Source organism: Mastigoproctus giganteus, chromosome 3 (assembly GCF_048544385.1).
Source record: "Mastigoproctus giganteus isolate SK-2022 chromosome 3, ASM4854438v1, whole genome shotgun sequence".
NCBI lineage: Eukaryota > Metazoa > Arthropoda > Arachnida > Uropygi > Thelyphonidae > Mastigoproctus > Mastigoproctus giganteus.
In genome coordinates, this window is record NC_143577.1 from 3004652 (window position 1) to 3020231 (window position 15580).

General features: G+C 38.1%; 1 protein-coding gene across 1 annotated transcript in view; it reads right to left on the reverse strand.

The window, feature by feature from the left end:
• The window catches only part of LOC150087615 (complement factor B-like), a 286583-nt gene that overhangs the window by 234080 nt on the left and 36923 nt on the right, over positions 1-15580 (reverse strand). Inside the window, exons 3-5 of the mRNA XM_090369826.1 lie at positions 15143-15316; positions 6415-6606; positions 6210-6288 (exon numbers count right to left, since the gene is read on the reverse strand). Coding sequence (XP_090225952.1) covers positions 6210-6288; positions 6415-6606; positions 15143-15316 — 445 coding nt within the window. The remainder of the gene's footprint in view (positions 1-6209; positions 6289-6414; positions 6607-15142; positions 15317-15580) is intronic.

Consider the following 15580-nt stretch of genomic DNA (forward strand, 5'->3'; position numbering starts at 1 on the left):
GTTCGGTGTTGAGCCCATTGTTGTTTTTGTATTTATCAATGATATTGATGAAGATATATCAGGTTATCAGGTTTAACGTCCAAATTTGCAGATGGTACAAAGGTTGGCAGGTTTCTTAAAGACAGTAAAGACAGTAGGCTACTCTAACTGGATCTAGATAAGTTGGGTAAATAGGCTGAGAAATGGCAACTGAAATTTAACATTCACAAATGCAAAGTACTGCATATGGGTAGCAATAACCGAAGAGAAACCTACCAACTGTGTGGTACTACACTCAGGGAAGTGGAAATTGAAAAAGACCTGGGGGTAATTGTGCAGTCTAATATGAAGTTCGCTGGGCAGTGCAGATGAGCTGTCATGGCAGGTCATGGAGTCTTGTCAATGATATATAGGAATTTTGCTAGCAGGGACAGGGAGGTGATTATTCCGTTATACAAGGCCATGCCTAGAGTACTGTGTACAGGTCTGGAGGCCTCATTTTAGGAAGGATATAGAGTTGCTACAACGAGTACAAAGAAGGGCAGCGAACAAAATTGGTGAGTGGAACAAAGGGGTGCTCTTACCAAGAAAGGCTTAAGTTCTGCAAATTGCAGTGCCAGGAGAGTAGGCACCTGCGAAGTGATCTGATTGAGGTGTATAAGGCCTTGAATGGGTTGAGCAAGCCGAATGCTGATGGAATTCTTCCTCTTGCTCAGACTAAGAAGCTTGGCGGGCACAGTTTTAAATTGAGGAAAGATAGTTGTAGAATAGATCTGTGGAAATTTGCCTTTAGCCAATGGGTAGTTGATTGGTGGAACAGGCTTCCATCTTTTGTTGTGGAGGTTAATAGCCTAAATAAATTTAAGGCTGAGCTGAACAGGCATTTTAAATGAATGTAAGGGTGAAACGGGAGGTTTTTTTTTTTTGGTTTTTTTTTTTGGCTGATGCTGCATCAGCTCACTTTCTTGCATCGTATGCCTCTACTAATGGTAATGCTTGGAGTGAATGGATGGATGGGTGAAAGTGATTTTTTTTTTTTTTTTGTATTTTTTTTTTTGGCTGATGCTGTATAAGCTTGCTTTCTTGCATTACATGCCTCTACACTAATGCTAATATTTTCTTAAAGATATGTATGCATGCATTTGTAGCTTCTTGATTTTTGCTTTAAAAGTATTCCATAATTCAAATGTATTTGCCGTCCATCAGCAATCTGCCCAATTCATATTTGCCATATAGCACCTTAAACTGACAAAGTCCCCTGTTCTGAAGTTAAAACCCATGCCTTAACCTTTATCCACTGCTACATCTTTCTTCTTCTTCCAATTAACCATTGCATGACCACTACCTCATAATGGTTCTTGTATTTAAAGCACTGTGATTAGTATTAGTATTAGTAACGGCCACATGGTGCAAGAAAGCCTATGGCTTATGCTGCACCAGCCAAAAAAAAAAAAAAAAAAATCCGAACAAAATAATGATAAAAACAAAAAATAAATAACTAAATAATAATAATTAATAAATAAAAAAAAATAAAAAATAAATAAAATAAATAAAATAAAATAAAATATAAATAAAAAGGAAATTAAACCTATCATCCTATGCGCTTCCCTTACCCAAAAGTACTATCCAGATGACCTTTGAATTTCCCCAAACTGTCGGCCTCTACCACCCATGAAGGCAACTTATTCCAGAAATTATAACTCGCTGGCTAAAATAAAACTTCCTGCAGTCCAATCTAAACATTTCCCCCTGCAACTTGAATTTATGTCCCCTAGTTCTAGCATCATTTATAATCTTGAAAATTTCATCCTCATTCATTTTACTGATGCCTCTCAGAGCCTTAAACACCTCAATCAAATCTCCTCTAAGGAGTCTAGTTTCCAAACTCTGCAACCCACATATTCGAAGTCTTTCTTCATAAGGACGCCCTTTTGCCGATCTCACCAGGCGAGTTACCCTTCTTTGCACCCTTTCAAGAAGCTCGATGTCTTTCTTTAGGTGCGGTCTCCATACTTGAACACAGTATTCCAAGTGTGGTCTAACATAAGCCTTATATAATGGGATTATCACGTCCCTATCTCTACTTGCAAAGGTTCGATAGATCATCAACAGGACACCATGGGCCTTCCTTGCAACCTGTTTACAATGCTCAGAGAATTTCATGTCTGACCGTATCATAACACCCAAGTCCCTTTCCTCCAGTACTGGGTTTAGTTGAACTCCACCAAGTGAATAAGTTTCTTTGGGATTACTGTTTCCCAGGTGTAATACCTTACACTTTGTTGGATTAAAGCACAGCTGCCATTTTTCTGACCATTGAGGTCAGAAAAATGACATAATGAGGCATATGGCAGAGAAGAAAATGCATGGGATACTTACAAATTAACACATGACACAGAAGCCTATGATAGATACAAGTTGATATGCAACCAAGTTACAAAGGAGGTTAGGCAGGCGAAGGCAGATTACGAGAAATCCTTGGCAAGGGATGCAAAGAAAAACAGCAAAGAGTTCTTTACTTATGTAAATTCTAGAAGGAAGTGGATGAATCAAATTGGTCCACTTGATATTGATGGGTCAACTGTTGATGATCCTGCTCAGGTAGCTAACAAACTAAATGAATATTTTGCATCGACATTCACACATGAGGAGTTATTCAGCGAGGGGAATGCCAGAGGTGTATTCAACTCTAGCAGTAAGCTACAGAATCTTGAAATAACTGGGAGTAAAGTGGAGGAGAAACTGTTGAAGATAAACACAAGAAAGGCACCCGGGGTGGATGGGATCTATCCAGTTATATTAAAGGAGGCAGCAAAGGAAGTAAGCAAACCCTTAGCCCTGGAAATGTGCAAATGTGACCCCAATTCACAAAGGAGGATCAAAGGCTGACACAAGTAATTATAGACCTGTGAGCTTAACTTCTGTTCCAGGAAAATTAATGGAGGCACTGGTTAAAGAAGCACTGCAGGATCATTTAGACAAGACTTCAGTTATAGCTCGGACACAGCATGGTTTTGTTAAGGGGAAGTCTTGCCTGACCAATTTGATTGGATACTATGATGCAGTCACAAAAGAACTGGATGCAGGGAATAGCTTTGATATTATATACTTGGATCTTAGAAAGGCTTTTGATACTGTTGCACATGGAAGACTGCTACACAAATTGGAGCAGTGTGACATTGGAGGCAAATTGCTGCTATGGATAAAGGAGTGGTTGAGGGGGAGAAGACAGAGAGTGGTAATCAATGGACACTGCTCATCGTGGACTAATGTTATTAGTGGAGTCCCTCAGGGCTCAGTGTTGGGTCCATTATTGTTTTCTCTATTTATAAATGATATTGATGATGGTATATCAAGCTTAATGTCCAAGTTTGCAGACGATACAAAGGTTGGCAGGGTTGTCAAGGACATTACTGACACTATGCTGCTGCAACAGGATCTGGAAAGGTTGAGCAGATGGGCTGAGAGGTGGCAAATGAAGTTTAACATTGACAAATGTAAAGTACTACACATGGGAAACAGCAACCCCAGAGCAACGTATCAACTCTGTGGTACTACTGACAGTGGTAGAGAATGAAAGGGACTTGGGGGTTGGTTGTGCAGGCAGATATGAAGTTCTCTGAGCAGTGCAGACGAGCTGCAAGAGTAGCTCATGGAGTATTGTCAATGATATACAGGAATTTTTCCAGCAGGGATAAGGAGGTGATTATTCCCTTGTATAAGGCAATGGTCAGGCCACACCTAGAGTACTGTATACAGGTCTGGAGGCCTCATTTCAAGAAGGATGTAGAGCTGCTGGAACGAGTACAGAGAAGGGCAACAAGATTAGTGAATGGAACAAAGGGGTGCTCTTATGAAGAAAGGCTTAAGTTTTGCAAATTACAGTGTCTGGAGACTAGGCACCAGCGAGGTGATCTGATAGAGGTGTATAAAGCCTTGAATGGTTTGAGCATGCTCAATGCTGATGGGATTCTTCCTCTAGCTCAGAATAATCACCTGAGAGGGCATAAATTCAAATTGAGCAAAGACAGATGTAGGATAGACGTGCGGAAATTTGCCTTTAGCCAGTGGGTGGGTGGTTGGTTGGTGGAACAGACTTCCATCCCTTGTAGTGGAGGTTGATAGCCTAAATAAGTTTAAGGCTCAGCTGGACAGGTATTTTGAACGAACAGAGGGGTGAAGTGGAAGTGGTTTTTTTTTTTTTTTTTTGGCTGATGCTGCATAAGCTTGCTTTCTTGCATCAAATGCCTCTACTAATGCTAATGCTATTTCTTGAAGTCTATCTAGGTCTCTCTGAAGAAGCTCAGCTTGACAGTGATCATTAAATGATATCATCTAATTTGTGAGTAATGATGAAGTCAAGAATAATCTCACCCCCAAGTATTATCTCTGACATGCTGGTACAAATAATAATTATCTAGTTTATTTTAAAAAGCTTTTCTCCATCATGGGTATCCCTCCCACTAATTCCAATCAAAGTCACCCATAATAAGATTTCAATCAATCTGGGACAGATTGAAGTCACCCATAACATTTGCACTTGCTTGCCCATTCCACTTGAATGTAAAGGCTCTTGTCATATTCTTTACAATCTTCTGGTCTGTAGATTACACCCACTCTCCTTACATCTTTGCTTTCAACTAACTCACACCACACAGATTCTATGCTGGCAGATGTAACTTCAGACTCAGTAAAAGCTCTTTTCGTGCTCAGGCTGCTTTTGATAAGAAGCATGATCTCTCCACCCCTCCTATCTTCTCTACTTTTCCAAAATAGATTATACATACCATAGTGACAGATGTATTGTCTTGTTCATTATCTGAAGGTTTTTACTTCTGAATGTTCTCCAGTCAGTTATGTAATTTATTTAGAATATATTTATATTTGAAAGGGCATGAATCTATCCTAAATAAATAACTCCCTAGAAGAGAATATTCAGAAGTGAAAAACTCCAGAGAAAATCGCACTAACATTTCATAGTTATTGCTCTTCCTTCAACCACTTAATCTGCTTTATACAAGAGCAAACTTTATTTATCTTCTTAATTCATTAAATTTTCACATTTCCATTCACATTGCCCCCCCCCTTTCATTCAGTCAATGGCTACTACAATATTATATGTGACATATCTTTACCAGAAAATTATGATTTCTAACCTTTTTTATCATATTCATATCACAAACATGAAAAAAAAATTAAGTTTTCTCTTTCACTTTCAGCGTTACTTTTCTTCTCAACAGCTACTAAATGTACAATTCAGAAATCCACCCTAACATGGAATACTCTCACGTGTGACATGGTGCCCTCAAAACCTCCATTAAACTCCTAGATGATGCTAGAATCATTAATTAATGATTTGTCACAAAATGACTCCACTCACTATCATATAGACCAAGAGTGGCCAACGAGTCGGTCACGGATTTAATTTCAGTCTATCACAACGGATTTTAAATATACAGTCATCCCTCGATTTGTGCACCTTGTGCAATGTAATTTTTGAGATGGTAGATCGCGGCACATTTTGAAGGAAAAAAGTAGATCACATCACAAATTAAGTAGGCCACTCATGATATAGACAATCAGTTTCTGCTGCATGCCATTTCAACAGATATTTCCACATGCAGCTATTACAAATTATGGATGCCAATGTGTAATTACACCTCTTTTTTCAAACACATGCATCAACTAGTTAACATGTACTCAGAGTTCAAATCAAAAGTTACCAAACAAATTTTTCATTTTCATCATTTATCCATTCTTCTTCTTCTTCTTCTGTTCTTTGGAACAACATTCTTTGATATGTGTTTCCTGAAAATTAAAAGGTAAAGAAGTTCAAGTACAACATAAACATTTGTCTTCTCTAACTTCAATCTACAGATGGTACTAAGCATTGGTTCTAATACTGTTCATGTTTGGGGTCACCATGGAAGAAAAAAAAAAAAAAAAAGGCAGGCCACCAATAAACTTACCAAAGAGGTCCCACTCAAAAGCTTGCCCAAATCAGTTCAATAACATCCTATAGCTCTGAATAAAATAAATCAGTACCACCACTTCACAGTAATCAAGTCAACACCCTTCAATCAGCTCCAGAGGAATGTTAGGCTGGCTGGCTGCTAAAGACACACACATTCCTTTCTAACAAAATGTGACCTGGACACCAAATCAGACTGCAGAACCATGGCTATTCTTATGGAAGTGACTTTCCAATAAAAACGTTTTCTTAGTTATACCATTTTTCCAAGTCTATTAATTTTTGAGTGATGATAATGTTTTTATAATCTATACTACAGAAGGTTGATGTAATGTTTGCTGAAATATAATATGAATTTATTTTTATGTAAATTAACACATAATGTTTTTGGTAAATTTTGTGCAATTTATACCTCAAAATGCAATAAAAGCAATAAAAATAAAAATGAAAACTAAAAATTCAACCTTCACATCTGCCAAACTCAGAATCCCATTTTCCATTGTCTTCACACATGAGTATGTCACTACCATTGGAAGGAGAATATCCATCATCACACTCAATTTCCACTTCTTCAAAAGGAATGTAATAGTCCCCAGCTTTCTTCCCACTAACAACTCCATTGGAAAGTTGTGGTGGATCAGGGCAGTATATCTCAGCTATGCAAAAACATAATGAGAAACATTATCATATACACTTAAATAACATGTTGCATAGAATACTTATGAAAAATGTAAGAAGAAAACAACATGTTTAATACAAAAACATATTTTTTTCTTGAAGATTTAAGAAGAAAACAACATGTTTAATCTAAAAACATGTTTTTTTCTTGAAGATTTAAGAAGAAAAGAGCATGCTTTTTTCTTAATTCTGCAAAATGACTGATGTGGCAAATTAGTTTGCCACATCAGGTAAAATCTACAAAGATTTAAAATTAGTTTTTGTTGCCTACAGAATAAATCTGCAAAACATCTAGCATAGTGCATCAGTTTATGCTATATAACTCATACATGAAATAAAATTAGATTCACAGCCTACTAAAGGAAAATTACTTGTGAATTCCTCTGACCATATGTGGTTGTCCCAGAGTATAAACAGAAAATTTATTTATTTACTTTTACTTTTTTTCTTCTTAAAATAACTATTATCATATCAAAACTTCATACATAATTGTAGGTGATTGTTACTTTTGATTATTGGTGTACTGAATGCTTAGATCATATTGTGCTGTTCCTATGCACACAAAAATTCTATTATAACAAATGCTTTTTAATGAAAATGTCACTATAACAAAAACATTTCTAGGTCCCAGCCAACTACCTGTATTCTTGGTGCTTTGTAGGTCCTCCCATTTAAAAAAAAAACAATTAATAAAAAATTCAGAATGAAATGCTTTTGAAGTTCATCTATGTCTAAAGAAAAAGTTTATTATAAATAAAGCAATGGAAGTTTCCTTGAAGTACAAAATGTAAATTTTAAAAGATGTGCAAAAAAATTCATTATCACAGTCTTCACTATGTTTTCTCTTATTTTTGATGGAAGCAACAGCAGCTGTTTTTATATTTAAGTAGTTTGAAAAATCAGTATAGGTGTGCTTAGCATCATTATGATCCAGAAATTAGTGAAACTGAATCAAATAATAAATGTATAAATGTACAGGATAATTACGTTAAAGAAAAATTAATTAATGACAAGTTTTTTTTGATTTTGAAAACATTGTAATATTTTTACAATGTTTTCAAACTTTTTCAATTTTTTTTAGGAGCAGCTCATGAGGTTTTGTCAATTCATTTTAGGAAGAATGTAGTGCAGCTGGAACGAGTACAGAAAAGGGCAATGAGTTTGGTGAGAGGAACAAAGGTTTGTGCTTACCAAGAAAGGCTAAAGTTCTGCAAACTGCAGCATCTGGAGGCTAAGCACATGCAAGGTGATCTGATTGAGGTTTATATGGTATTGATTGGTTTGAGCAAGCTCAATGCTGATGGGATTCTTCTTCTTGCTTAGATTACATGCCTGAGGGGGCATAAATTCAAATTGAGGAAAGACAGTTGTAGAACAGATGTGCAGAAATAAGCCTTTAGTCAGTAGGCGGTTTATGGCTGGAACAGACTTCCATCTCTTGTTGTGGAAGTTGATAGCTTAAATAAATTCATGGAAGAACTGGACTAACTTTTGGAGTGAATGGATGAGTGAAATGGGAAGTGTTTTTTTTTTTGGCTGATGCTGTATAAGCTTGCTTTCTTGCATCATATGCCTCTAATAATACTAATGCACCTATATAACCACCCATCCATTTTCTCCTAGTGGACAGATTTCCATACACTGCATCCAGAGAAATCTGGCACAATTATTATTTCTTTCTCCTTTCCATATCTAAAAACTCAATTCCCAGTGGATGAGTTTTCATGAAAATTTAGATTTCACTGTTTTAGAATGATTTGTCAAGCCTTCCCAGATTCCATTAAAATTGGATCAATATAAATTAGGCATTATTATTATTCTCCCCACACATATCACATAGGCTATCTGTATATCATATACTGTAACTGGAGAAGTGGATATTATGTTTGTTGTTTGCTCATTTTCTTGTCGGAGTAATGAATGGGCAATGTACTGGATGTGCAGAAATGAAATGTTCTGGGTTCACACAGAAAATAAATGTTCTGAGTTCACACAGAATAATCTTTGCTTTTTTTTTTTTTTTTTTTTCATTATAAATCATGAATTATTAACAATTATTAACATAAGATAACACATCACATACTTTAACTAACTGTTTTTAAGGAAATTTTGATTTCCTTAAAAACAGTTCACATACACATCACATACTTTAACTAACTGATTTTAAGGAAATTTTGATTTGATGATAATTCTACAGTAATGTTGCTCTTACCAAGAAAAGCTTAAGTTCTACAAAAATTGCAGCATCTGGAGCAGAGAAAGATTGAAACTTGTATTTTTGTGACCCTAAACTATAACATGTATGAGGCCCTTCACTGCTTCACTGTGACAATATTAAAAAAGAATTTTTAAGATGGAGTGAGGGCCCCTGTAATATGAGGCCCTAAGCTTGTTTAGCTTATGTGTAAATTTGGCCCTGATCTGGACTAGCAACTGCGAGGTGATCTGATTGAGGTGTATAAAGTCTTGAATAATTTGAGCAAGCTCAATGCTAATGGGATTTTCCTCTTGTTCAGATTACACACCTAAGGATGCATAAATTCAAATTGAGGAAAGACAATTGTAGAATAGATGTATGGAAATTTGCCTTTGGCTAGTGTGTGGTTGATTGCTGGAACACACTTCCATCTGTTGTTGTTGTTGTGGAAGTTGATAGCTTAAATAAATTTAAGTCAGAACTGAACAAACTTGTAGTGAATAGATAGATGAAATGGGATGCTAATTCTAATTCTAATGCTAATTTATGCTGTATATTTATGAAATATTTAAAACAAAAAAAGGATATATTAGCATTAGCATAGGCATTTAATGCAAGAAAGCAAGCTTATGCAGCATCAGCCAAAAAAAATAAATAAATAAAATAAAATAAAATAAATAATAAAATAAATAAATAAATAAAAAATAGCCACTTCCACTTCACCCCTCTGTTCGTTCGAAATACCTGTCCAGCTGAGCCTTAAACTTATTTAGGCTATCAACTTCCACGACAAGGAATGGTAGTATATTCCATCAACCAACCACCCACTAGTTAAAGGCAAATATCCTCACGTCTATCCTACATCTGTCTTTCCTCAATTTGAATTTATGCCCTCTCAGGTGATTATTATGAGCGAGAGGAAGAATCCCATCAGCATTGAGCATGCTCAAACCATTCAAGGCTTTATACACCTCTATCAGATCACCTCGCTGGTGCCTAGTCTCCAGACACTGTAATTTGCAAAACTTAAGCCTTTCTTCGTAAGAGCACCCCTTTGTTCCATTCACTAATCTTGTTGCCCTTCTCTGTACTCGTTCCAGCAGCTCTACATCCTTCTTGAAATGAGGCCTCCACACCTGTATACAGTACTCTAGGTGTGGCCTGACCATTGCCTTATACAAGGGAATAATCACGTCCTTATCCCTGCTAGAAAAATTCCTATATATCATCGACAATACACCATGAGCTACTCTTGCAGCCCATCTGCACTGCTCAGAAAACTTCATATCTGCCTGCACAACCACCCCTAGATCCCTTTCATTCTCTACCACTGTCAGTGTAGTACCACAGAGTTGATACGTTGCTCTGAGGTTGCTGTTTCCCATATGTAGTTCTTTACGTTTGTCAATGTTAAACTTCATTTGCCACCTCTCAGCCCATCTGTTCAACCTTTCCAGATCCTGTTGCAGTAGCATAGTGTCAGCAGTGTCCTTGAAAACCCTGCCAACCTTCGTATCGTCTGAAAACTTGGACATTAAGCTTGATATACCATCATCAATATCATTTATAAATACAGAAAATAATAATGGATCCAATACTGAACCCTGAGGGACTCCACTAATAACATTAGTCCACGATGAGCAGTATCCATTGATTACCACTCTCTGTCTTCTCCCCCCTCAACCACCCATAGTAGCAATTTGCCTCCAATGCCACACTGCTCCAATTTGTGCAGCAGTCTTCCATGTGCAACAGTATCAAAAGCCTTTCTAAGATCCAAGTATATAATATCAAAGTTATTCCCTGCATCCAGTTCTTTTGTGACTGCATCATAGTATCCAATCAAAACTAGTCAGGCAAGACTTCCCCTTAACAAAACCATGCTGTGTCTGAGCTATAACTGAAGTCTTGTCTATATGATCCTGCAGTGCCTCTTTAACCAGTGCCTCCGTTAATTTTCTGGGAACAGAAGTTAAACTAACAGGTCTATAATTACTTGTGTCGCTCTTTGATCCTCCTTTGTGAATTGGGGTCACATTTGCACATCTCCAGTCCATGGGTACTTCCCCTGAGTCCAAGGAAGCTCTCATAATTATGGCTAAGCATTTGCTTACTTTCTTTGCTGCCTCTTTTAATATAACTGAATAGATCACATCCACCCCAGGTGCCTTTCTTGCATTTATCTTCAACAATTTGTCCTCCATTTTACTCTCAGTTATTACAAGATTCTCTAGCTTACTGCCAGAGTTGAATACAACTCTGGCATTTCCCTAGCTGAATAACTCCTCATGTGTGAATGTCGATGCAAAATATTCATTTAGTTTGTTAGGTACCTGAGCAGGATCATCAACAGTTGACCCATCGATATCAAGTGGACCAATCTGATTCATCCCCTTCCTTCTAGAATTTACATAAGTAAAGCACTCTTTGCTGTTTTTCTTTGCATCCCTTGTCAAAGATTTCTCGTAATCTGCCTCCGCCTGCCTAACCTCCTTTGTAACTTGGTTACAGATCAACTTGTATCTATCATAGGCTTCTGTGTCACGTGTTAATTTGTATGTATCCCATGCATTTTTCTTCTCTGCCATGTTTCATTAGTTCATCTGACATCCACTTAGGCCTAAACCTTGAACAATATTTCTTAGTTGGTATGTAAAGCCTAGTAGCTTCCAAGATAAGTTCTTTGAATGCTTCCCATTTTGAATTTGCTGTTGGTAACAGCATCAGTTGGTCCCTCTATACAGTGGGACCATCATCAGTTGGTCCCACCGTATAGAATTTAAATACTGTCTCAGACTATTGTAGCCGCCTTTACGAAAGCAATAACCCTTCCCCTTACCCCCAATGGTAGTTACCTCTTTGAGTAAATCCCACGTCAGCACACTGTGATCACTGCCACCTAGTGGTTCCTTTATCTGCAGATTCTTAACGCCTGAAGAATCACTACTGGTAATCAAATCAAGAATATTACTCCCTCTAGTTGCTTCCCGAACATGCAGATGTAGAAAACAATCATTAGCATTAGCATTAGTAGAGGCATTTGATGCAAGAAAGCAAGCTTATGCAGCATCAGCCAAAAAAAAAAAAAAAAAAAAAACCCACTTCCACTTCACCCCTCTGTTCGTTCAAAATATCTGTCCAGCTGAGCCTTAAACTTATCCCTTGTGGTGGAGGTTGCTATCAACCTCCACCACAAGGGATGGCAGTCTGTTCCACCAACCAACCACCCGCTGGCTAAAGGCAAATTTCCGCACGTCTATCCTACATCTGTCTTTCCTCAATTTGAATTTATGCCCTCTCAGGTGATTTTTCTGAGCTAGAGGAAGAATCCCATCAGCATTGAGCATGCTTAAACCATTCAAGGCTTTATACACCTCTATCAGATCACCTCACTGGTGCCTAGTCTCCAGACACTGTAATTTGCAAAACTTAAGCCTTTCTTCGTAAGAGCACCCCTTTGTTCCATTCACTAATCTTGTTGCCCTTCTCTGTACTCGTTCCAGCAGTTCTACATCCTTCTTGAAATGAGGCCTCCAGACCTGTATACTGTACTCTAGGTGTGGCCTGACCATTGCCTTGTACAATGGAATAATCACCTCCTTATCCCTGCTGGAAAAATTCCTGTATATCATTGACAATACTCCATGAGCTACTCTTGCAGCCCGTCTGCACTGCTCACAGAACTTCATATCTGCCTGCACAATCACCCCCAAGTCCCTTTCATTCTCTACCACTGTCAGTGTAGTACCACAGAGTTGATACGTTGCTCTGGGGTTGCTGTTTCCCATGTGTAGTACTTTACATTTGTCAATGTTAAACTTCATTTGCCACCTCTCAGCCCATCTGCTCAACCTTTCCAGATCCTGTTGCAGCAGTGTAGTGTCAGTAGTGTCCTTGACAACCCTGCCAACCTTTGTATCATCTGCAAACTTGGACATTAAGCTTGATATACCATCATCAATATCATTTATAAATACAGAAAACAATAATGGACCCAACACTGAGCCCTGAGGGACTCCACTAATAACATTAGTCCACGATGAGCAGTGTCCATTGATTACCACTCTCTGTCTTCTCCCACTCAACCACCCCTTTATCCATAGCAGCAATTTGCCTCCAATGTCACACTGCTCCAATTTGTGTAGCAGTCTTCCATGTGCAACAGTATCAAAAGCCTTTCTAAGATCCAAGTATATAATATCAAAGTTATTCCTTGCATCCAGTTCTTTTGTGACTGCATCATAGTATCCAATCAAGTTGGTCAGGCAAGACTTCCCCTTAACAAAACCATGCTGTGTCTGAGCTATAACTGAAGTCTTGTCTAAATGATCCTGCAGTGCTTCTTTAACCAGTGCCTCCATTAATTTTCCTGGAACAGAAGTTAAGCTCGCAGGTCTATAGTTACTTGTGTCAGCCTTTGATCCTCCTTTGTGAATTGGGGTCACATTTGCACATTTCCAGTCTATGGATTAGTCTGTGGATTTATCAGTCTGTGGATTTCCAGTCTGTGGATTTATCATTCAATAAATCCACAAAAGCCCTGCTAGTGTGTGAGTAACCAGTCCCCAAATTCCAGTCAATATCTGGGAAATTAAAATCCCCCATTATAAGACTCTCTGATTTACTGGCCCACTCTATTTCCCTGTACAATTTCTTATTATACTCATCAGAGTCATTAGGCCTATAGCACACTCCTACTCTCAATTTTGATCTCCCAATGCTTATGTCACACCAAACTGACTCGACACTGCACTGTCCAGCAATGTCGACTGGCTTCACTTCCTTGGATTTTATGTATTTCTTAACTAATAGCATAACCCCTCCTCCCTTCCTATCCTGTCTATCCCTTCTGTACACATTGTACTCCCCAAATTCCAGTTCTGCATTCCTTATATCTGTGTGACACCACATCTCTGAAATCCCCATAATATCTGCCCTTGATGTTTTGAGCAATACCTCAAATTCATCAAATTTATTTACTAAACTCCTAGCATTGGTGTACACGCAAGTATACATGCACCTGTTGCTATTCTTAGCTACCCTAACACAACCCATGTGTTTACTTGTACCCCAATGATTCCCAGCAGTCTCTGAAATATCCTGCATCTTATTTTCCAGGCTGCGGCTCATTCCAATAGAAGCAGTGCAAGAAACACTTTCACCTCTGCCAGTGGCTACTGTTAATCTATTAGTCCTTGTATCCCCCCCAATCTGGCAGTTTTCCGACCCACCTAACACTGCCTCGATAGCATCAGCAAACATTCTTGCACCCTTTCTATTTAAGTGTATCCCATCCCTGTAGAAGCAGTCTCTCCTGTTAACAAGTACAGACCAGGCTGAAAAAAATTCTACCCCTTGAGCCCTGCACAATCTTTCCAGGGCCGAATTGATCAACAGGGCTCTCATCATATACTCCCTCCTATCGTGTCTGGGCAGAATTGCAGACACTTTCAAATTCAACCCTAATTCACGCCTTTTTTTCAACAGTGACCTGTACTTTTTAAGTAGTTCCGCCGGTCTCCTACTCTTAATATCATTAGTGCCAACGTGTACAACTATATCACCTTTTGTGCCCTTAAAAGATGATATCCGCTCTACAACATCATCAACCTTTGCCCCTGTCTGACATACCCTGGTCCTGTTCCACCTATCCTTTTTACAAAGCATGTTTCCCGTTTCCCTGACAATAGAGTTACCAACAACTACTAGTTCCTTTGGGACCAGTGCATTCTGCCTTGGGGGCTGCTGCCATGTTGCGTGATGACCAAGTGCAAGCTCTGGCATTGGTGTGAGCAGCTGAGAGCTTGATGGGCCCCTCACTTTTAATCCTTTGAGGGCATCCACCCTGTCCTTCAAGCTCTCATATAGGCCCATAACAACCCTGAGTTGTCGCCTGATTTCCTTACACTCCTTGCATCGCGCACACACACAAAGACATCCCCCATGGCAGTATCATGTCCCATACCCGACTGTCCACAAACATCAAGCAAGTAGTGCATTTTAATAGTCTGTGATTCAGAGGGCAACTGCCCCCCTCAGGTCTCCCCTGAGCCACAGCACTCCCATTAGCTTGAGCCTTTATATATTTGATTTATATTTCAAAATGCATATATCATTCTGAAAATGTCAGCCTTCTCCTTTTTCACAAGACATTTTTACAGTGTCCTAGAGTAGGTGAACAGTAGCAGATGTTAACCTAATATTAAGTAATTACTGTGTTTCTTCAAACAATAATTAGCAATTCAATAATTAGTAATTATAATAATTATACAAGACATTATGAATTCATACTCAAGGTAATGTGCAAAAGTATTTACGTTTGCAACGTGGTCTCGGGTTACTCCATTCTCCCCTTATGCATGTTATTTGTTGAGATCCGCTGAGCTCAAATTCATCATTACAATCAAAATGCAGTGTACTTCCTGATTCACAACATGCACCCTGTCGAGTACCATTTGCAGGAACACCTGGATTTTCACATTCTTTGAGTTCTAGATAATAAAACAAATATATATATATATATATATATTTTTTTTTATTGTTATTAAAATAATAATAAAGAAGGTAAGTAACGTATGCATATTGCATTACATTTCGGCATGTTTGATTACCAAATAAATATCTGAGGGATTAAAAATTTCTAAATGTGCCATATTCAAGGAGTGTTTCCCAAAACATCTTCACTAATTGTGTAATCAAACCACTCCTCATTGCCTGATTGACGAACATTTGAATGGTGAAATTATAAATTCTGG